Here is a 25,960-nt window from a genome sequence, read left to right on the forward strand (position 1 = left end):
CATGTCAAACTGTATCAAAATATGAATCATACTTATTATGTCAAACTGTATCAAAATATGGATCATCTTTATTGTATGTCAAACTGTATCAAAATATGGATGACATTTATTGTATGTCAAACTGTATCAAAATATGAATCATACTTATTATGTCAAACTGTATCAAAATATGGATCATACTTATTATGTCAAACTGTATCAAAATATAGATTATATTTACTGTATGCCAAACTGTATCAAAATATGAATCATACTTATTGTATGTCAAACTGTATCAAAATATGGATCATATTTACTGTATGTCAAACTGTATAAAAATATGGATCATACTTATTGTATGTCAAACTGTATCAAAATATGAATCATACTTATTATGTCAAACTGTATCAAAATATTAATCATATTTATTATGTCAAACTATCAAAATATGGATCATATTTATTGTATGTCAAACTGTACCAAAATATGAATCATACTTATTATGTCAAACTGTATCAAAATATTAATCATATTTATTATGTCAAACTATCAAAATATGGATCATATTTATTGTATGTCAAACTGTATCAAAATATGGATCATACTTATTATGTCAAACTGTATCAAAATATGGATCATACTTATTATGTCAAACTGTATCAAAATATAGATTATATTTACTGTATGCCAAACTGTATCAAAATATGAATCATACTTATTGTATGTCAAACTGTATCAAAATATGGATCATATTTACTGTATGTCAAACTGTATAAAAATATGGATCATACTTATTGTATGTCAAACTGTATCAAAATATGAATCATACTTATTATGTCAAACTGTATCAAAATATTAATCATATTTATTATGTCAAACTATCAAAATATGGATCATATTTATTGTATGTCAAACTGTACCAAAATATGAATCATACTTATTATGTCAAACTGTATCAAAATATTAATCATATTTATTATGTCAAACTATCAAAATATGGATCATATTTATTGTATGTCAAACTGTATCAAAATATGAATCATACTTATTATGTCAAACTGTATCAAAATATGGATCATATTTATTGCATGTCAAACTGTATCAAAATATGAATCATACTTATTATGTCAAACTGTATCAAAATATGGATCATCTTTATTGTATGTCAAACTGTATCAAAATATGGATGACATTTATTGTATGTCAAACTGTATCAAAATATGAATCATACTTATTATGTCAAACTGTATCAAAATATGGATCATACTTATTATGTCAAACTGTATCAAAATATAGATTATATTTACTGTATGCCAAACTGTATCAAAATATGAATCATACTTATTGTATGTCAAACTGTATCAAAATATGGATCATATTTACTGTATGTCAAACTGTATAAAAATATGGATCATACTTATTGTATGTCAAACTGTATCAAAATATGAATCATACTTATTATGTCAAACTGTATCAAAATATTAATCATATTTATTATGTCAAACTATCAAAATATGGATCATATTTATTGTATGTCAAACTGTACCAAAATATGAATCATACTTATTATGTCAAACTGTATCAAAATATTAATCATATTTATTATGTCAAACTATCAAAATATGGATCATATTTATTGTATGTCAAACTGTATCAAAATATGAATCATACTTATTATGTCAAACTGTATCAAAATATGGATCATATTTATTGCATGTCAAACTGTATCAAAATATGAATCATACTTATTATGTCAAACTGTATCAAAATATGGATCATCTTTATTGTATGTCAAACTGTATCAAAATATGGATGACATTTATTGTATGTCAAACTGTATCAAAATATGAATCATATTTATTGCATGTCAAACTGTATCAAAATATGAATCATACTTATTATGTCAAACTGTATCAAAATATGAATCATACTGTATGTCAAACTGTATCAAAATATGAATCATACTTATTGTATGTCAAACTGTATCAAAATATGGATCATACTTATTGTATGTGAAACTGTATCAAAATATGGATCATATTTATTGTGTGTCAAACTGTATCAAAATATGGATCATATTTATTGTGTGCCAAACTGTATCAAAATATGGATCATATTTATTATATGTCAAACTGTACCATTAAATGACTAAGAAAATGATCTATCATACTGTCTCAAATTTTTCATATAGACTCAAATGTTTGGTATAGACTCTAATTTTTCATAAATCATCATTACAAAATTTTAATTATTTTTGCAAATAGAAACTTTTTTCTTGCTATAAATTTGCCAATTGCAAGTTATGATATATGATTTATCTAACACCTAATGGGCATAAAAAAAAAATTCATAGAAACCTTTGATAAATGCATTAGCAATACAATATTTAGTGCAGCTGTAGTTAACAAAATGCCTTTATGTTGCAATACTGATAAACAACAAGCTTACAGCGATCTCTTTTCCCAAACGTGTCTTGGTTTCAGCTAATAGTATTTAAAACATTCTATGCATTATTCAAAGCAGAGTGATCCTTTCCACAATTTATTATTTATTTCTACAGAAAATAATCAAAACATTGGACATTCTTAGCCAAAGATATCTCTGTAAAAACTGCTCACTGACACTACATGCAATGCAGCAATGCAATCATGGAACTTGTGTTGGTAAAACATACAGTACAGTTCAAATGATTTTTCTTTGCACCACATATTGCACTGGTGGGTGGATAGACAATGGAGAGAATTAAGGAAAAGTCCCTCCAGTTTGCCACCTTGCAAATCTGCGAGAGCATGACCAGCGGTTGCAAATCAGTATGCATGCTCTAAAAAGGAAACAAATATTGCAAACTAAATGGGAAGTATTAACTTTACATTGCATTATTACCATACCTCTTAAGTTTCTGTGTTGTAATCAAATACAATCTGCAACAGTACTTTACCAACAGTGTGTGACCTAAGGCCCGCAGGCCACTGTGCTTGACTTTAAAAGAATCTTATCCTATCCACAACCTGGAAGAAGCTGAACATGCCCGTTTTACCAGATAATCATGAATAATCATGCTTTACCTGATAATCATGAACAATCATGCTTTACCTGATAATCATGAATAATCATGCTTTACCTGATAATCATGAATAATCATGCTTTACCTGATAATCATGAATGATCATGCTTTACCTGATAATCATGAATAATCATGCTTTGCCTGATAATCATGAATACTCATGCTTTACCTGATAATCATGAACAATCATGCTTTATATGATAATCATGAATAATCAAACTTTACCAGATAATCAATAATAATCATTCTTCACCTGATAATCATGAATAATCATGCTTTACCTGATGATCATGACTAATCATGACTAAGCATGCGTTACCTGATAATCATGAATAATCATGCTTACCAGACAATCATGAATAATCATGCTTTACCGGATAATCATGAATAAATCGTGCTTTATCTGATAATCATGAATAATCATGCTTTACCAGATAATCATGAATAATCATGCTTTACCTGATAATCAGGGGCCCCGAGTGGCCGAGTGGTCTAAAGCACTCTTCGTTACGGATCACTGCCATCTCACCTCTGTCTGTATGGGTTCGAGTCTCGGGTTCGGTCAATGTGGGTATGTGAGAAAGCTTGCCAGTAGCTTCTCGTGGGTCGGTGGTTCTTTCCGGGGTTTTCCGGGTTCTTCCTCCACCATTAATACTGGCCGCCATGTATAGCCTATCGTGCTGAAAAATGGCGTTAAACCCCACAACAACAACAACAACCTGATAATCATGAATAATCATGCTTTATCTGATAATCATGAATAATCATGCTTAACCAGAGTTTGTTTTTTAAGCAATTTTATCAGTATCAAAATGTTAGAATTGTAAACACAACATAATGTACGTAGAGAAGAAAAAACAACACACAAACCTTGCTGTTAAATGCCGAAAACTACTGGAAAATATGAATGCAGCAGTAGGACATAAGTTTTGAGAAAGAGAGAGAGAGAAAGACAGAGAGAGAGACAGACAGAGACAGAGACAGAGACAGACAGACACACAGAGAGAAACAGACACAGATAGAGAGAGAAAGAGAGAGAGATAGGTGAGGGAGAGACAGAGGGAGAGAGAGACAGACAGACACAGAGAGAGACAGACAGAGAGAAACAGAGACAGAGAGATAGAGAGGTGAGAGACAGAGACAGACAGACAGAGAGACAGACAGACAGAGAGACAGAGACAGAGAGAGATTCTAGTGCAGGTAAACAAATTGAAGCTAAAAATGAATGTACACTATTTGGAATTAACTGTGAATGAAAAAAAGTAAAGCTACAATACAAGGAAACTTAGAAAGTGAGAATTAAATAGTGAATGATAAGGACTAAATAACTAGTGTGTTTGTGTAGTCTCAACATGATGAAAATAAAAGATCAAAATTAGGTGATGAAGACTACAAGTGAACGAGGCTCCTAGTTAAAACAGGCAATAACTCTAACAAATCTCAGGAACACAGTGCATGTTCAGATGAAAATTATAATATTTTACAAGTTTCATGGTCATCTGGTGAAATCTGCAAGACTAGAGTTGAAAGATTCCATCACACTACATTCCACTAATATTGATCAAGTTTCAAAACAGTCCCCACAAGCCACCAGAATTATTTTCACAAATAAGATCGTGACACGCATGTCATTAGGCTACATGGCAAAAAGGGTAATAACTGCAACAAACACTGCAGGATGAAAGTGATTTCTCCTTATGTCCATCTTCTGACAATACCCCTAATATCAGCAAGCTTCATGGTGAATCATCAGAAACCATAGGACTAGTTGCACTAGCATGATTGTGAGCAAGACAGATGAATGGACACATGACATTATGGATATTTAAGGCTATCTCATAGTCCAAAACATCGTAAAATATTTTACCAAAACATGAAAGTACATGCAAACAAGCCAAACTGACAGTGAGAGTTGTTTTCTTTGTCGGAAAATTTAAAAAATATCTGAACATGAGATTGCAATTTGATCACACACACTATTTTCAAATCACAACCTTATTATTCATTTAAAAATACAATTAAGTTTCATTCCAGAAAATTTACCAAAATTATACGGTTAATTGTACGGCTATAATCAGAACTACTAAATACAATGCTCCAAGTAAGTTAAATGCTTCCTGTAAGATAAATGTCTCCCAAGCTGTGATCAAAGCATGACATACTTTTAGATGTGATTATGTCTTGTATCCAAATTTGACAATGCCTACTGACCGGTGATTTTTTTAGAACGTCCAATGAAGCAAGGGCCCTGTTACAGTACAAAGTAAGCTACGTCACTGAAATCTAAACTGACTCAACAGTTGTCTAATACGCAGCCGTGTGAACATGTGCTATTACTGACCTTACATACTGCCATTACTGCTCACAGCGTTAAGTTCAATTTTCTGTGCAAATTTTTTATTGTTCTTTATTTAAAAAAGCAGCCGTTGTCACTTATAATTTAATTGTGCATACCTCATCTCAACCTTTGTATGGATGTAACAGAAGCTGAAATTAATCTGTGTGGCAAGTCGATTATTAAACTTGTTCAGACTTCTTTTAAATAAACTAAAAATATAAAATTCCTAGAAGTGTACGAGATATCCACTTTCCCCTGATCAAATATGATAGTGGTAGTATTTTCTGTTTAAACAAAATACTAAATGCACATATATATTTTTTATATTGTTGTCAAACACATGCAAATATCCAACCAAACTTTTCTAAAAATGTGTTGATACAATTCTATTTTGGGAATTATTGGAGTTTTCTTTGTTTTTTAACTGACCAAAGATATAACCAACACAAAGACTGTTCTTTATCTGGTATCCAATTCTTAATCACTCTGATGTCTCAGTCTTCCCCAGGGTGACCTCCACATATTGGTTATTCAAATATTTAAATGTCCATCACTCTGATGTCTCCTAACCCCGCTGTATTGGAGGCGTACAATATGTGTCAATGAAATCAGTCAGTTGCTAGTTACTTACTCCCCTTGGCAGTGTGAGCACGGAGGAATTTAACTGTGATGTGTGGAGAAATGAAAAATCTTCATAAGATGTTCTGTGCGCATAAGCTAGATCCATTAATTCCATAGCTGTATCTCATACAAATATATTTACAAGACACGAACTGGGATGCAATCTCAAAGTTTTCCAGACATTCTCTCGATCAATTCATTTATTTCATTTGCAATCTCTACGCACACTTACCACTCCAGATGGATTGCCTTTTAAATAAAAAAAAATATGCCTGTGTACCCAGACCCAATGGTTCAATAAGATTATGTAAAGTTTAAAGATTATTAAGTCATAATGCCCAATAATGGCTCCTTGACTGCCAAAGGGCACATCAGTGTAAATCTCAAACTATGATATCTTCCCCGACAATGAGCTCAATTCAAAATCTCTTTAAATTATGGTACTCCAGCTCAATTAGCATCAGTTTCTAAATAAAATTCTACATTCAAACTTTACTGACATTTATTCCTGTATAACAGTCTTTCTTAACTCTCAGAACAATATAAGCAGTGTGCTGCTTACTTAGAGATCGGAATAAAAGGCAATTTCTTGCATTTATTGTTACAAGCATTGCCACCTACAATTCTGGAATTTCGAGTAAGTCAATTTAAAACATAAAATTTGTCACAGTATTCTGCAATTAGAATTAGTGTCCACTCAAATAGGTTTATTTTAGCCAGTTGGGCGATTAGAATTAGTGTCTGCTCAAATAGGTTTATTTTAGCCAATCCTACATCATTGGGAGAACCTGCCTTACACAAAATTCAATCGCCATTAAATTAAACTATGAGGGTGCTCTGCAGATCTATAGATATTATCAACTACTGAAAGAGTGACAGTTGTAAGGTGAAGTTGTCTGTATTTGCAACATGTTCACTGTTGGCATACCTCTATGTTACTTTCATGTAGTGTGGCTGAAGTGTCTTAGGATACTGTATATTCTATATGATCTATCACACAACTACAAAAGATGGCTACTCCCGAATTATTACAAAGTAGACTACCTTGAGCAGTTATTAAAAGCAGTGTAAAGGAATTTCACCAAACTAAACACCACCTTCTGCAAATAAAATGAATGAATTACAAAATATACAAAAGTGAAAAAAAAGTTATAAGCTCGTTTTTAACAATTAACCTCTTAAGTGGGGCCCCGAGTGGCAGAGTGGTCTAAATAGCTCTCCGTTATGGATCACTGCCATCTCACCTCTGTCTGCGTGGGTTCGAGTCTAGGATTTGGCCAATGTGGGTATGTGAGAAAGCTTGCCACTAGCTTCTCGTGGGTTGGTGGTTCTTCTCAGGGTTTTCCTGGAATATTTCAATATCACTATTACTATCATTAACAATGATAATTCTGAATAATATAATATTTTACTTTATGAATAAAAGAGAACTCACAAAACCATCATCAGAAGTGTCTGTGTGTGTGTGTGTGTGTGTGTGTGTATGTGTGTGTGATTTGGACTTTTATCATAGCTTTAACTTTTTTCAGTCATATCACTACAATGTCTGTATTGTGGCAATTTATAGTAATTTCTAACACTGAGGCATCATGCTGCAGACATGTAGCATCATGTCCAGCCCAGTCACAATATCCTGACTCCAGGCCAACCAGTCCTAACACTAACCGATTAAAGCTGAGCGCAAAGTGATTTTTTTGTTGTTGTGGGGTTTAACGCCATTTTTCAGCACACGATAGGCCATATATGGCGGCCAGTATTAATGGTGGAGGAAGAACCCGGGAAAACCCCGGAAAGAACCACCGACCCACGAGAAGCTACTGGCATGCTTTCTCACATATCTACATTGGCTAGCGCAAAGTGAGGCAGCTGTTAGTACCATTTTTAGAAGTCCTTGGTATGACTCTGCCAGGGTTCAAACCTGTGACCTCCCAAGGACGATGCTCTAACCACAAGGCCTTCAGAGCAGTCATCATCGTCAGAAGGTAAAAAAAAAACAAGCAATGAATTTTATATAATTTTATAATCATTAAAAAATATAACATTTTCAAACAAACTTCATATTTTTCCATCATGGATAGACGGTTTAACTTTATAAGCTGATGCATCCACACCATTTCATAACTCATAATCATAAAAAAATATATATATATGCAAACATAATTTTTCCATCACCAGACACAAAATAAGCTTTTCAAGATACTAGCTGTAAAATCTGCTTCATTTTCATTCAGGACAAACTTAACAACATAAGAAGTCTTCTGGTGAATACCCCATGTTGATATGAACATTAAATTTAGGTGGAGCAGTGATGATAATCTCAAGATGGGCACATGCATGGCAGGCATTTACACATTTTATAAAAGTCAGCTTGGAAAATCGAACTTGCTGTTGGAAAACTGGCTCCAGACATAATATCCCAAGATAAGTAAACAAATAAGATAAATAAAACAAATGGAATATTTTAAGGAAATCGCATGTTTAACTCTTATAAAAAAAACTTGTTGACACATTAAAACCACGTGCTGATAATTATAGTTTTACAAATATATTTGTAAATAATTCATGTAGATGATAATGGTTTGATGTAAATATAGTTACATGATCACAAATAGTTCAATTTACCACGGGAAAAATGACTTATATAAAATGTGTAAATCCCCGAATAAGAAAGTTTCCTTTCTTTGCTAAGATACGATAGCAGACTCGCATCATTATTTACACCAACATCAACAAAAGCTAGACTCGTAGCAATATATTTATACTTATAAATGAGCAATTTGTGATCACTTATCTTATCAGTTTACTTAACAATTATCACCTAGTCACCTTGAAATCAGCATCCAATTTGAAAAGGCTTTTTTTCATCTATGTAATAATTTGCTGAGCAGTATATACATATCATTTTCTTGTAAATATCTCATAAATACCACTTGTAAATATCTCATAAATACCACTTGTAAATATCTCATAAATACCACTTGTAAATATCTCATAAATACCACTTGTAAATATCTCATAAATGCCACTTGTAAATATCTCATAAATACCACTTGTAAATATCTCATAAATACCACTTGTAAATATCTCATAAATACCACCTGTAAATATCTCATAAACACTACTTGTAAATATCTCATAAACTACATATCATAAACACCACTTGTAAATATCACATAAACAACATATAAACACCACTTGTAAATATCTCATAAACAACATATCATAAACACTACTTGTAAATATCTCATAAACTACATATCAAAAACACCACTTGTAAATATCACATAAACAACATATAAACACCACTTGTAAATATCTCATAAACAACATATCATAAACACTACTTGTAAATATCTCATAAACTACATATCATAAACACCACTTGTAAATATCAGATAAACAACATATAAACACCACTTGTAAATATCACATAAACAACAGATCATAAACACTACTTGTAAATATCTCATAAACTACATATCATAAACACCACTTGTAAATATCACATAAACAACATATAAACACCACTTGTAAATATCTCATAAACAACATATCATAAACACCACTTGTAAATATCTCATAAACAACATATCATAAACACCACTTGTAAATATCACATAAACAACATATAAACACCACTTGTAAATATCTCATAAACAACATATCATAAACACCACTTGTGGCTGCTACTTTTTCCATATATCAATTGCACTTTAAACAACATCTTCTTGGTCATTAATCATTAGAGATTAGTGCCTTTTAATTGCAGTCACACCTATCAAAGAAATCTCACGAGTTCTAACAATAAATACCTACTCGAGTTAAAAAGACAAGTCAATTGTTTAGATTCTGCAAGCTCAAAAACTACCTGACCTTAGTTTACGGTCAAGAACTGCAAGTTGGCAAATTTCACATTTGGAGGAGCAACAATAACAAGATTCTGAAGATGAATGTCATGGCAGCCATATTCAATTTCAGATCGGCACCATTTCTGTTTAGTATCAACCAAACATCCTAAGAAGTCTTCTGGTCAAAGCACAATATGACCTGCCATCTAGAAGAAGTAGTGATAACAAGATCCTCACAAAATTGGATTGTCACCATTTTCAATTAGCACCAACTAGACATCATAAGACGTCTTTCTGTGAAGAGACCATGCTGATATGACCAATCATTCAGAAGAAATAGTGACAAGATTTTCATGATTGAAACTGTGGCAAGCATATTGAATGTCTGAATGGTACCAGACATCGTAAGAAGTTGTTTAATAAAATCCTATGTTAATATGACTATCCATTCAAAATGACTAGTGATGATAACATTTTCAAGATGGCCATTGTGATAGACAGCAGCAGATCAACACCATTTTCACTTTGACCAACTATATTTCATATGAAGTCTTCTGGTGAAAACCGTGTGGCAATATTCATTCAGGAGAATTAACAATAACCAGATGCTCAAGATGGCCACTGCCATATGAGACAGCACTGAGCACATCAGCACTATATTCAACCACGACCAAGCAGGCATCTTAAAAGGTCTTTCAGTGCACACCCCATGATGACATGGCCATTCATTTGAAAAGGCATAGTGGTAGCAATATTTTAAAGATCACCATTTTCATTTCATACCAACTAGACATCATACGAAGTTGCCATGTCAGTATGACCTTCCATTCAAGAGAAGCAGCAATATCACGATTTTCAAGATGGCCAATGTGGTAGCCATAGTTGACATCACACTGGCCTCATCATTTTATGGACAAATTAGACATCAAAAGAAGTCTCTCTGTTAAAACCCCATGTTCATATGACCATCCATTCAAGACGATTAAAATTAAAAAGATTTTCAAGATGGCACTGTGGTGGCCATAGTGGAGATCAGATTAGCACCATTTTCAATATGGACCAACTAAACATCATAAGAAGTCTTTTGCGAAAACCTCATGTCTATAAGACTTTCTGTTCAGAAGGAGTAGCAATAACAAGATTTTCAAGATGGCACTGTGGTGGCCATAGTGGATATCTGATGGAACCATTTATATTATGGACCAACAAGTCTCTCAGTGAAAACCCCATGCTGATCTGACATCCATTCATAAGCTGTGATAATAAGATTTTCAAGATGGCCATTGTGGTGGCCATATTGGATATCCGAACAACACCATTTTCAAGTCTTGTAAAATGAAATTCATGTTTTAGTTTTATCTTTTAATTCAGTTTCAGTGTAATCATCATAAATTTGGCATGCCTCTTGTATTCAAGCATGAAAAGTGTCAACTGCCTGTCAAAGGGTAGCCAGTATTTATTTCCATTAGAACCTAATTAAGAATCTAATTAAGAACTGTGTTTTGATCTGCAGCCTGCTTTAGTGTTTGACCATCATCACAATCAATTAAAAGGAGGTCTGCTTGTATTATGGGATTAAATATGTCTTTGTATCAAATCAAGTAAAGATGACAGAAAAGGCTTGAACTGGATTTAAATGCCCTCAGACAAATAAAAAAAAATCTATTTTAAAGCAGATTTCTCCTGACCTTAATCCAATTTTCGTCAATATGAACCTTTTTTTGTCTATAATTCAGTCTTTAAATAATGGATTGCCCAGTCCCATTCTGCAAAGGATTCATTTTGTATATTATTTAACTGATTATCACTCTATAGAGCTTTCTGACTGGTAAAACATTTGTACATCTCCCATGAATCTTAACATAACAGAAACTGATGGAAATCAGCATGCTTGCCAAACATGTCGTTTCAAATGATCAAGTGGGACACAGACAAAAAAGCCTTTGAAAAGCGGTTTGAAAAATGTGTGGAAATGAGACTGGCTTGAATGAAGTTGATGGGTCAATCTGCAGGGAAAATGAATTTTATCCAGGACTAGCATTTTGCAATTTTAGCCGTAACAATTTGAACTACTATTACCAATTATACGGTAGAGTCTAAATGAGAAGGAACTGGACCAGTATCATTTTATATAATTCCAAACTGACTCCCTTCCAGTTTATTTTAGAAGGACAATGTATAGATCACTGGTAGGGAAGTGACCCATGGCCAGATACCCATGTTTATCAAAGATGGTCATATCTCTGTGAAGTTTTTCTCATGGTTCATCAAAAGAATCAGCATGCAATGTTGTGAGTGATATTATTGCTTATAATAGCAAAATATTCTAACTGTGTTATAATTCTGAATAAAATCAGTGTAATTATATCATGATAAACATTTGACATGGCTGCTTATGGATCTAGGACTAATTCCACCCACAGCAGAGTCACAGTTTGTACATAAAGAAGTATAGCCTGCAGTGCACATGTCATATAACAAGTGTATAATTTTGTTTCATTTATACTGAAATATTACAATGGTTAATCAATACAGTACATTATATTCATTATTTCTTTTAAACCTTTTGAAATGTCAGTGAAAATTGCTGAAATTACAGTAAAGTTAACTCTGAAAGTTAACTATTTCAGTCAAATTTCACTGGTAATCCAATGAAATTTCAATAAAAGATGTGAAATGTCACCAAAATTTCAGTGAAATTTTGATGAGATCTCATCAAAAATATCAGTAAAAAATCTCACTAATATTTTAACAAAACTTTCAGTGAATTTCACAGAAATTTCAGTCACATTTTCACCTGGGCAAGGGAACCAAGTGAAAAAGTGTTCTTTGTGTGAAAATCTTTGTCTCATTGATAAGGGTTGTCTATGAAAAACAAAAAACAAAGTTTGTAATCAACTTAAAATTCCCACTATTCAGAAATTTGCTCATGAATGAGTAGAAATTTTTGTGATTGCTAGCAATGAAATCATAGCATCAAAATTTTAATGATTAAAATAGAACCAAGTCTGGATGTTGCTTCTAAAAAAAATGTCCATCTTTGTTTAAAGAAAAAGATCCCAGTGCTGTTCTGTACTTAAAACAACACAAAGACGCATCCACATTCATGTGCAAATTTCACATAATTAACATAATATTTTTAATGATCTATCAAAGACTGCTTGTCTTTAAGATGACAGGAATTTATAAAGAAAGCAAACAACTGTGCTAGAATACTTTTTGATGACAATTATTTCCCATATGATTATAAAAGAGTGCTTCAATGGGACTGAAGCTGTACAGTGCAAAAGGAATGTCCAGTATTCAAGATAGGTCCACTTCTTCCTTCTGTCTGTCCAGTGTTTACAACCATCTCTGATCATGTTCAGCAATAACAGCATTTTCAAATGTCAGCCTGGCCCCATTTTAATTTATGAGAGACATCATCAGAAGTCCCTTGGTGAAAATAATGATGATCCATTCAAGGCAACAGACAGCTGTCATGGCTGTCATATTAGATGTACAACTGGCACCATTTTCAATTAGCACCAACCAGGATAAGTCTTTTGGTAAAAGCCCAATGTTGGTAAAGCCATCAAACAGGGGAGGAGCAGAGATAATATTCTCAATATATGACTTTATATTGAGGCTGAGTAGCAATTACAAGATTTGTAGATGTCAAATCAGAACTATTCTCATTTAACACATTAACCCCTAGCGACGACTTTATGGGGCAGGAGGTAGTAGCCTACTGCCGAGCTCTGCAGTGTCAAGGTCATGTAGGATACACTAAAGTGGGTGGTATTATAGAAAGGTAGACAGATGTAGCTCTACATTGATACCAAATAATCTGTAATATCTAGTTGCACTACAAAATACAGATAGAAAAACATCATATTTTGGACCCGACTTTTTTTAACCCAAAATTTACCTGTGGTTGGAATCCGATTTTGTGTCAGGATTTTAGACTTTTTGGTCCCAGATCTAAGGCAATCCAATATAAACTGCAAACAGACAGATGAGCCTTTGCAAAAAGTAGAATAAGATGGACATTTGGAATAAAGAGTGGTCTCCATACAAAAATAATGGTTCCATTTAGCAAAAAAATAAAAACTAAAAACAAAAACTACAACTTTTACCCTTCTGCTCATGCACGAGTCAAACAGCCAATGAAAAACGATGTTTCTAACACAACTAGGAAGTATGTTATTGAAAGATCATCGGGGATTTGGTGTTTTTGAGTCTATTCAGAAATAGCTTTCAAAATGTGTTTCCTACTCGATTTTCAGGCGAAAATGACAAAAAGCTCTCGGGGTTAATGTGTTAAGACCAGATGGACATCCTAATAAGTCTTAATGTGAAAACACCATGTCATTATCACTTTCTTTTTGAGAAGAATAGTGACAAGATATTTAAGATGGCTGCCATGGTGACTATATTGGATGTCAGATTGGCACCATTTTTATTTAGGACCTGCTCCACATAATAAGACAACTTTCAGCAAAATACGATTATGAGATGACCATCCATTCAGGAGGATTAGTGATGAACGTATTTTCAAGATGGCCACTGTGGTGGCCATATTATACTTGCAAGATTTTCAAGATGGCCGTTGTGATGACCATATTATATTTCCATGCAGCACACTTTCATTTAGAACCAACTACTGGGATGAATTTGTGTGTGTAAAGTTTCAAGGCAATTTTACAAGTTGTTCAGGAGAAAGCACAAAAAACAAATTTGTAATAACAGAAGGACCATTGGTGGACAACAGATAAGCTCTACTGATCTAGAACCAATGGAGCTAACAAGTATTCATGATTAACTTCCCCAACCCACCACACCCCTCACCTCTACCCTGTTCACTATCTCCATTCCCTTATTATGTTTTAGTGTTATCTCAGTAACTCATGGCCTTCCTCATGTTGCGATCTATTTTGGGACCTTGTTGTTGTTAGACTGATCTGATGGCAGAATCGGAACCCACACCTATTGTGTCATGAGTCAGGATCCTAACCAATGAGCCAATATGAACAGTACAAACTCGATTTAGATGAAAAATTGGTATTAAAAATTCCTGTGCATACAGTGCCCCACTTTGCAATAATTTAATTGTCATTTCAGATATAAATTTTTATCTTTAGTTGTCTCTACCACAGCATATTTTTGCAAGTAATTAATTTTCAGAAGTAAGAATGACGTTTATACAAGAAAATGTGAAACAATCACATTGCACCCCACCCTACCATTAAAAAAAATCCCCTTGCACCCCACCCCATCCACTGAAAAAAATCCCCTTGCACCCCACGCCATCCACTAAAACAAAATCCCCTTGCACCCCACCTAATGCACTGAAGAAGAAAAAAATCCCCTTGCACCCCACCCAATCCAATGAAGAAAAAAAGATCCCCATGTACCTAACCCAACCATTAACAAATTAATTAGTTTTGAACACAACATAAAAATTCTACTGAATTTTAAAACATTTAAAACTCATCCCATCTCTGAGTCAATTATAGCTATTTCCGTTGAAGCGAAATGCACTGATGGTTCAAACGCATCCAATCATGTGATTCTAGCCTACAGCTGAATGCCATATATGTGATTCATCCTATACACTGAGGTAAAGTTAATGGATATTAGGAATTTTGACTATGCAATTTTTTACCTGTGATTCTACTTCAGCATGAGGTGAACATGCATAGTCTTTCAAAAGAGCACAGTTTACATACCATACTACATTACAAGATGTTGAATGATTGATACAAGGCAAACATCCATATAAAAAATTCCAAACTGACCAAACCAAGAACTATAACTCTTAGCAGAAATCAAGGCAGACAGACAGACAGATATAATCCTATCTAAAAGAGGTACATTATTACCATAAAGCAGTTCTCATACAAAATAACATGAAGTAAATGGCTGAGCCATGCTGCTTTTTTTTAAAACTGACACTGTCCAAAAGTAGATCAAATTTAAGCAAAATGGGCCAACAAATTCTGAGAAATGGAGGAGAAATACAAATGCATTAAACTCTATGCTATATAAAACAAAGAATATTGTAAATTGGATATTATCACATGCCCCTGTGTGTTTAATAGTCCTCTATGCAGATAACTAAACAATTTCTGTAGAAACCATTTTGCTTTTACAAACAATGATCCAGACCTTTGGTCTTTTGACCTCAAAATCTAAAGGTGTCTTCCATACTCAAAGTGTAAGCCATCCACTAAGTCTGGTCTTGGTCTGTTATTCAGAACTAAGGTTATTGTGAGGAAATCATTTTGCTTCAGTCACAGTAACCTTGGACTTTCTGACTACAAGATTTGTAGGCTTCTTAATAAGCTCAAGTACAAGCCATCTATGAACTTTGATTCAGGTATGTTATGCAGAACAAATGTTATTGTCCAGAAGGCAGTTAGTTTTCTTCTTTTTGAGTCAGTGACCTTCACATTTGACCTTGTAGCCCATGAAATAAATAGGCTGCTGTATTACTACAAGTGCAAGCCATCCACAAACTTTAGTAATGGTAGCTGATGAATAATTTCAGTTAGTGTGCAGAAATCATTGTTCTTCTTTCAGTAATGACATTGACCTTTGCCATTTTGATGCAAAACTAAAAGACTTGTTCCAAGTGCAAGCCATCCATAATCTGGCAGAGAACTAGAATCATTGCAAAGAAGTATTTTTTTATATTATTTTTCAGTCTCAGTGACTTTTGACCCATGTACATTTGATCCCAAATTCAATAGGGTTCCTCCTTATCCCAAGTGCATGCATTCACAAACTTTGGCAACTGAAAATAGTGGAAAATCATTGTGCAGAAACCATTTTTGTTTATTTCAACCACAGTGACCTTGACCTTTGATGTTTTGATGCTGAACTCAAGAGCGTTCATCTACACCCTAAGTACTAGGCATCCACAAAGTCTGGTAAATGCCGATGGTAGAAATTTGAGTTACTGTGCAGAAACCATTTTCTTCTTTCAGTCAGTGACCTTAACCTTTGTCCTTTCTATCCTGAAGTCAATAGGGATCTTCCTTAGCCTATAAGTGCAAGCCATGCACAAAGTTTGGAAACTAGATCCAGGTGGGCAGCTTGAGTTGTTGTGCAGAGACAACACTGGTAAAAGACAGATGTAATGATGGATGAAACAACAGATGGAGCAATGGATGGGCAGACAGACATGATAGTATAATATGCTCTGCTTTATTGCTGGCTAATAAAAAATACATAAATTTTCCAACCAGAAACCTAAAAAAGAGGTATATTACCATAAGTGGATGAAAAATTGGAAGGGCTGGCAGCTAAACAGACTAAACAGACTAACTGATAGAAAATATTATTCTTACAGGGTTTCTTCATTCCGTGACATGAAGATCCTTGAAAATATTGTATGTGTGGGAAAAGGTGAGACAGAGACTCAGGAATATTGCATAAACATTGCAAATCAAATTCATTTTATCCACAATCAATATCTGTTGAAGTGTGAATTTCTATGCAAATACAGACTAATGATTTATTCATTCTTAAGTCAGAAGTAATCTGTGACCATCTCATCCTGTGGTAATGAAATCAAATCTGATTAAACCTTACACCCTCAGGCAAACTCAAACAGCCATGCATTCTTGTGCACAAGTCAAAGAATTACATTATATGACTGAAATGTAGATTTACCCAAAGCCACATGAAATATGCATTTATTAATTCAGAAAACTGCACATGCATGAATGCCTACAAAGAAGACAAATCAGATTCAATGCCTTGACAGTATAGCGTTGAAATCTTTCGTTTTTTTTCCCCACAAACAGATATTCAAATACATAATGCAAAAGTAATGGAAAATCAGGACTTTTATTGGAACTAATCAAGTCTCATATGGTAAACTTGATAAGGCTCGATTCTTAACAGCATCACTCATACTTAAAAAAAAGAAGAAAACACAAATATTATATACAATGTCTACCACGTGGGATGTGAACCAAGCTGCATCATGTATTTTGAAAAACTGGAGTTGCAATATCCATTTCCTTTGGTTTATATGACCCTAACCCTTGTCAATGATACAGCAACCATGTAAAAATGATGTAGCAATGACACAGCATCCATATAGCAGTGATATAGTAACAATGTAGCAGTGATATAGTAACAATGTAGCAATGATATAGCAAGGACACTTTGCTTTCCATGCATTCCATCTATATATCATGTTAATGACCAGATTCTAGGCCACGTTAATGACCAGATTCTAGGCAACATTAATGACCAGATTCTAGGCAATGTTAATGACCAGATTCTGGGCCACGTTAATGACCAGATTCTAGGCAACATTAATGACCAGATTCTAGGCAACGTTAATGACCAGATTCTAGGCCACGTTAATGACCAGATTCTAGGCCACATAAATGACCAGATTCTAGGCAACGTTAATGACCAGATTCTAGGCAACATTAGTGACCAGATTCTAGGCAACTTTAATGACCAGATTCTAGGCCACGTTAATGAGAAGATTCTAGGCCACGTTAATGACCAGATTCTAGGCTACGTTAATGACCAGATTCTAGGCAACGTTAATGACCAGATTCTAGGCCAGGAAGTTGTTTCCAACTACTGAAAATGCATTAAAACTTTATACACATTTATTATTCTACTCTGATGAACTACTGTGAAGTGATTGTGCAAACTGTAAAATTTGTTGTTGTTGTTGTTGTTGTTGTTATTGGGTTTAATGCCATTTTTCTGCACAAGATAACCTATACATGGTGGCCAGTATAACTAGTGGAAGAACCCAGGAAAACCCAGGGAAGAACCACTGCCCCACAAGAAGCTACTGACAAGCTTTCTCACATACCCACCCCTGAGACTTGAACCAACACAGAGGTGAGATGGCAGTGATTTGTAATGGTGAACATTTTAGACCACTCGGCCACTTGAAGTCCCTAACTGGAACATTATAGACAGTTTAAATCAATACAAATTCTTTTATTGTAATCTGTGCATCTGTTACTATAACTGAATTAAAAAGACATGTTTGCCAGTATAAATTGGGTGGCAACCAGTGTATACATTCATTACTTTCAAAACACGACAAGAGAGAATACAGCACAAATGCTCCAGCCAAAATGGCGGTTATTAAGAAACTTAGTTCAATCAGCAAGGGGTACTGGTTAAATCAATCAAGAGCCAAACCTTGGTCAAATTTTAAAAAAAAGAAATGTCCAAAATTGAATCTGGCCTAGATCAACTTAAAATTAGGCTGCACACCAAATTTGTGTTCAAGACGTGATGTTTGTTGAAAGTACTGATGAGCAGAAATGAAATTTGTGATGGGGGGGGGGGGGGGGGGGTTGATACTCGTTTTACAATTCCATTAATTGTCAAGAAAATGTTTTTTTTTCTAATTAAGTTTTTCAGTTTTAGGTCATTCCAAGCCAAATCACCCAGAGCACCCCAGGTGATCATCACAGATTTCCAAGATTTGATTTTCCTGGTGTACAGCTATGCAAATTATGACTGCAAGCAAAATTCAGTAAAACTATTTCATGTACTTGTTGAAGTTATGGAGGTAGCATATGTTCACTTGTAAATTCATCAGCTTACAATGGAGAGTATTCAGTTGATGTTAACTCTTTCTATCATAAAGATACCAGCCTGAAATTTACTATGCTAGATATCGGCCTGAAATTTACTATACTAGATATCTACCTGTAATTTACTATATTAGATATCGGCATGAAATTTACTATATTAGATATTGGCCTGAAATTTACTATGCTATATATCGGCATGAAATTTACTATGCTAGATATCGGCCTGAAATTTACTATACTAGATACCAGCCTGAAATTTACAATACTAGATATTGGCCTGAAATTTACTATGCTAGATACTGGCCTGAAATTTACTATACTAGATACCGGCCTGAAATTTACTATACTAGATATCAGCCTAAAATTTACTATACTACATATCGGCCTGAAATTTACTATGCTAGATACCGGCCTGAAATTTACTATGCTAGATACCAGCCTGAAATTTACTATGCTAAATACCGGCCTGAAATTTACTAAACTAGATACTGGCCTGAAATTGACTATACTAGATATCGGCCTGAAATTTACTATACTAGATACTGGCCTGAAATTTACTATACAAGATATCGGCCTGAAATTTACTATACTAGATACCAGCCTGAAATTTACTAGATACCAGCCTGAAATTTACTATACTAGATATTGGCCTGAAATTTACTATACTAGATATCAGCCTGAAATTTACTATACTAGATACCAGCCTGAAATTTACTATACTAAATATCGGCCTGAAATTTACTATGCTAGATATCTGTGACTTGGAGAATCTGAATCTGAGCTCAAATTTTCAATATCTCAAATAGTTGTAGAGATAGATATACACCCCGAACTTTGGCCTTTTTTTTCATTATGGATTTTTTTCTATAGATTTAAGGTAGCATTACTGAAGTATTACTTCCTGGTCACCCATCACAAACATCAGAATAGGATTTATTTTAAAACTATACCTATTGGGGATTATACCTTATATATATATATATATATATATATATATATATATATATATATATATATATATATATATATATATATATATATATATATATATATGTGTGTGTGTGTGTGTGTGTGTGTGTGTGTGTGTGCCTGTGAAAAATTGGTAAATGAAAACCTAAAAAAATTAGTGCTCAACACAATGTGTAGTGCTCAACACAATGTGACAGATTTCCTTTGATCAATTTAAACTGACCCTCACTTCCATTTTAAAGAGCCCATTTTGCTATTCATACAGTTGGATTAGATCACTTACCAATTGACTGGCTACCAGATGCGGTAAATTGATGCTGTATTTTAGAACGAATCTGTCTATCTTGAAGAACCAAACTGTCTTTCTGGTGACTGCTTCCCTCTTCTTCAAAATGCCAATAAGCCTCTACAATGTGACCAGTCTGAGGTGTTCCTGGACCTGAAGAAAAAAATAACAAATGACTAATAAATTCAGCATTTATGTTAGACTGCTTAATGTACGGGAGGGGAAATGCAGTAAATAAATCCCAATAAACCCTCACAAGTTAGGACATTATTAGATTAATAGTTTGATGATGAGAAAGAACCCTTTAAGTGGCCATTTTTCAAGCACATATTCTTGTCTCCAAGGAAACCCCAAGACACCATCATGGAAATCAGACGTTATGTACCAGTACAAGCAAAATGAAATGATATACTGTAATGAAATATCTTTGTGCATGACATGAACACAACCACATATTGCCATGGCAATTAAGTTTCTGTGCTCTTTACTTTCAACAGCATGTAAAATAAGTAATTTAGAACATTACCTGCTGAACATTATTTGACATTAGATCTGGAATGGAGATCATAAAACTGAGTTTGAGTTTGAGATGGATTTGTCATTGTTAGTCGGTCAAACAGGATGTTTAGTTCTTTGTGACAAAAACAAAATCTCAAGTTTGATCTGGTTCTATGCTGTGTATGAATTATATATGGACCAATACAGCATGAGGATGCCACCTCTGCCTCTATCACCATGGCCACTATGATCTGTTCTCCTGCTTTGGAAATCAATGAAAATACAGTGTAATGTCAGTAATCCTGATGCAACTGACAGTGGACTTCCACTAATCTGGATATTCGATGAATATCAGTACTGATTTTTGGGATAACAATAATCTAGAGAGATATATTTCACGTCTTTAGTATGTATGCACAAGGTTTAATAGCACATCAACACAATGCTGGCTATATAATGCAGAGTAAGTATAGGTATCCCCCCAAAAAAAAGCATACAAAAAAAAATTAAACACCAGAAAGGACAGAACATTTAAAACACAAAATCAGCATTTTTCATATAAACCACACACCCTGCAAAAGTCAACCCCTTTCCAGCTGGAACATCATCGCAGGACACATCCCTGGGCAAGATGGTTGTCTCCATTAGTCTTTAAAGGAGACTAGAAATCAAAATTTTCCTTTTACGTATTTAATTCTCTACAGATTTTAATTTGATGCAATGTTTATCAATTAAATATTGTAAGCGGGTAGTGATTTTATTGCATGGAAGATACCACGATTCCGTAAATTGCCGAGTTTTTCCAAGTTTTGATTAGACAACAGATCATGTGGTACCGTGACGCAATACTAGCCAGTCCTCGAATACAAACATAAACATTGACGAGCAAGGCAGACGGAAGGAGACCACATTTGGGTTGCACATTCAAAACTTGAATCTGCAGTCTGATATAATAGTTTATGTACTGTACTGTACTGGTCAGTGCTAAAAGAAATTTTTTAGGCACAGGCCCCGGGCTGGTGACTTACATAAACTCAAGCCCTAAATGAAATTCCACAAGCCCGGACAGTTCATACCAGTCAACTCTCAAGCCGGGAGAAAAACCTCCGATTTTGGGGGTATTTCCTCATCTACATCCCGATCTCGTAATATCTCTAAATTTTTCACAGCGAAGTCCCAATTATTACATTATGTCTGTCAATTTTCATTTGTCAGAAGAAAAAACCCAACCCCAAAACATTTATAAATAGATATAACGTATGCAATCCACAGTCTAAACTTCCACACTGCAGACATTGTAGTGATATGACTGAAAAATTGTTAAAGCTACATTAAAAATTCAAATCACACACACACACATCTAAATCTGGCACTGGACGAAATAATTAATATCACACAACAGTTTTTTTCTTTTTTTCTTCTTCAGTAAATAGAAAGTGAAAATTAAACATTATTCAAGTAAATTTCAGATGTTTTTAAACAACTACAACAGTACTATAGTATAAAAAAATTAAAAGGATAAAATTGTCACCAATTAGCTTAAATGAATGATCACTGTGAAATTTTCTCTGCAAACAAAATCGCATCTCCATTTCTGCCGAAGAAACTCGACCAGTTAACACCTGACATTCCTCTACCGTATATGTAAAGTTGAATTACCATGATTAAATTACAAGGAATAAAAAAAATATACCATGCAGTATATGTGGCCCTAAAGAACTAATTCTGAATAAATATTTTGTTAACAAACAGTGTTAAATGCATTTAGACTTAAACCTGAAGTCCATGGCATCGTAAGTAACAACAAAATAGGCATCGTTTATTTGGCAATCAATTGCTGGTGCTTACACATACACACACTGTCGAACATGGTTTCTTTGAAGTATGTCCGAAGGGCAGTCCTTTTCACAAGATCAATGCAAGGATAAGGAGTATGTTCATTAGTCACACCAGCTTTATTGTTTGTGTACTTAAATCAAAACTTTAGCTTTTTTGCAATTAAGCCAGAGCTGACCAGAATATGCAAAATGGGCTTGTCCTGGGGGAATAATAAGGTGTATCACATGGAGAAAAGGTACGTCCCAAGGGCGCTCGCACATGGGGGCAAGGGGTTGGGTCAATAGTCACCCCCCCAGTTTCTATTGTCAGCCATTTAATGTGAAACTTTGACCTCTTTTCTTTTAATCGTTGCTATTTAAACTGCACAAGGAATAGTTTTATATCAGTTCCAATCATTGCAGATTACCGTTTATACATACTACATGTATACAATTTTTTTTTAAAATTTGTAATTTTTATAAGATTACTGAAAATCGTGTTTTCTCGAAACACGACAGGTTTAGAATCTTATTTTTGGCAAAGCCTCCATTTGATTAAAATCAAATCTAAACTTCACCTTGGATAGTAGCGATTTGATTTAGATTGTGCTGCGTTAGGGCATGTATGTCAACATCTTGAAAATACATTTATTCATTTCACCAGCGTGATCAAAGTTTCCTCAGGCAAACAATTTTTGTTTCGACAAGCCTGACGGGCACCTCACTTTGCATACAGGATGGGCCAGAACTAAAACCAGAGGCGCCCAGGGTGTCGGGCTATCAGATTTATTTTTAGCACTACTGGTGTAGATAAAAGATCTGTGAATTGATTGTTGCATTTTGTGGTCATTTACTTGGCCTTCTGCCTATTTTCGTAACTCACACATTTAGCTTTTTTCCCAGGATTTAAAATATTCAACGTTATGTCTGGAACAGCGCCAACTTTTAGTCTAAGCCTAGCATTTGCATATCCTTGAGCTGCCATTTTTTCAGAATCCCTCTCATAACAGTCCTTTGAGAAATGTAACGAGTACAGAGTGCTGTATGGTGTTGCTTTGAAATCGACTCGTTTATAATAATGTATCCATTCTTTCATTATGCCTTTATCTTTCGGAAAAGAAAAAAAAAACGTTGTCCACAGGCTTTTCTTAATATTCTATTACACCCGTAAGCAACGCAAAACGGTATTGTCTATTACTCTGGCAACTCACACTTGGGCTGCTTGAGTCACTACTATGACGTCACATCCCAAAAGTAACCGAATAGGCGCGGAAATTTTGCATACGAGGTCACGGAAATTCAGCTCCTAGAAGAAAAGCCAATATTTTAATATTGGCATTACGGTCGCAGATGATACTTCAGAATAAGGTTTTCTGCTATAGTACTTTTATTATTATTCTATATTTACATTGATTTCTGGTCTCCTTTAAAGAATCCATATGTTTTGCTATACTATAATATAATTCAATCTTTTGTATTTCTTTTATGTTGGTTTTAAAGTCACTTTTTACACATGACTGGCTATATCCTGCCACGGAAATGGGAGCTAAGTGCCTTCCCAAAGGACACAGTGAAGCAGCTGGTATCAAACCCAAAGCTCTTGGATTACAAGTCAGTTGCTTTACCAGCTGAGCTATTGTAGCTCTTTTAAAGCTATCCTGTTGCAAGTAATCAATTACAATACATAATGTATAGTCATTAATTGGAAAGTTGACCGCTGTACTTCCAACTGCACTGGTCAGAAATGGCCATCTGTATACGATAGCATGAATATAGCATGCGCAAATTTATGTACAAATACTTAACCTTCATTAGCAAAATGTAAAATGTAGGTCACAGTGGCCTTTGGTAGTAATGGTATAGTACTAAGTGATAAATCCAATTATCAAGTTTTAAATTCGAACATAAACAGCACCCAATAAACTTTAAACACAAGAACACAGAGACATCTTTTGCAATAAGGGCATAGGACTTGTCAAGATCTATCCATTTGCTACATTTTATGATCTAAGGTAGGATACTACATATATAGCATGCCAAAAAGTCATGTGGTCATGAGAAAGTGTAAAACTTTACCCAAGTCAGTAACAAAATGGCAGACAAGTCACGAAGAGCTTCTTTTGTTAAAAGAGTGTATATATTTGTCATGATGAATTTCCTGACTCTAGCATAAACAAATTACTAAATTTAACCCAAATCAGTGAAGCATAAATTGTGAACAACCTTCTTCTGCAATGAGGGAATAGTGTCCATCATGATGCATCCCTCACCCCCTCACCAAGTTGTATCCTTATAGATAGAACACACACACACACACACACTCACACACACACACACACACACACAACGTGCCCCACAATGACGTGAATTCACCTATAACGTGGTGGTGTAGTGGCTCCGGAAATTTTGTATATTCATTCGCACATGAAAAAATAAAAAAAAATTGTCCAAGCACGTGAAATACTGGATAAAAAAATGTATTATCATTTTGGGGAAGAGATCGTGTATGCATTCGAATATAATATGATCATGGCATGGTTCCTGAAATTTTAAATACATTTACAGTACCCGTATTTTTCTCGTACCAGGAATTATTTTTTTTATGTATGAGAAATAGTGTGCAAAAACATTTATCATTTTGTTTATATTATATGATCGTGGCATGGTTCCTCAAATTTTAAATACATGTGTGTATATTTTTCTCGTAGTGGGAAAATATATATTTTTTAAGTACAAGAAATAGTGCGTAAAACATTTATTATCATTTTGAGGAAGAGTTTGCATATGAATTTTAATATAATACAATCATGCATAGCTTCTGAAATTTAACAATTTCACCAGGTTCTTGAAGTGTTATGCCAAAATAAACATTATCAGAAATGTTACTTATTACTGATCCATGAGTAAAGCTAGTAAGTCATCTTTGTGATTGTCTTCAATTAATTCTGTATACAATCGTTGCTCAAAC

The 25,960-nt window shown here is 34.1% G+C and overlaps 1 protein-coding gene across 2 annotated transcripts in view; it reads right to left on the reverse strand.

Annotated features, from left to right (window-relative positions):
- The window catches only part of LOC149781051 (polycystin-1-related protein-like), a 535,051-nt gene that overhangs the window by 412,428 nt on the left and 96,663 nt on the right, over positions 1 to 25,960 (reverse strand). For both annotated transcript variants that reach the window (XM_089938184.1, XM_089938183.1), the window contains exon 5: positions 20,675 to 20,830. In XM_089938184.1, the coding sequence (XP_089794310.1) occupies positions 20,675 to 20,830 (156 nt within the window). The remainder of the gene's footprint in view (positions 1 to 20,674; positions 20,831 to 25,960) is intronic.

Source organism: Sinohyriopsis cumingii, chromosome 16 (assembly GCF_028554795.1).
Source record: "Sinohyriopsis cumingii isolate HCF-2022 chromosome 16, ASM2855479v2, whole genome shotgun sequence".
Classification (NCBI taxonomy): Eukaryota; Metazoa; Mollusca; class Bivalvia; order Unionida; family Unionidae; genus Sinohyriopsis; species Sinohyriopsis cumingii.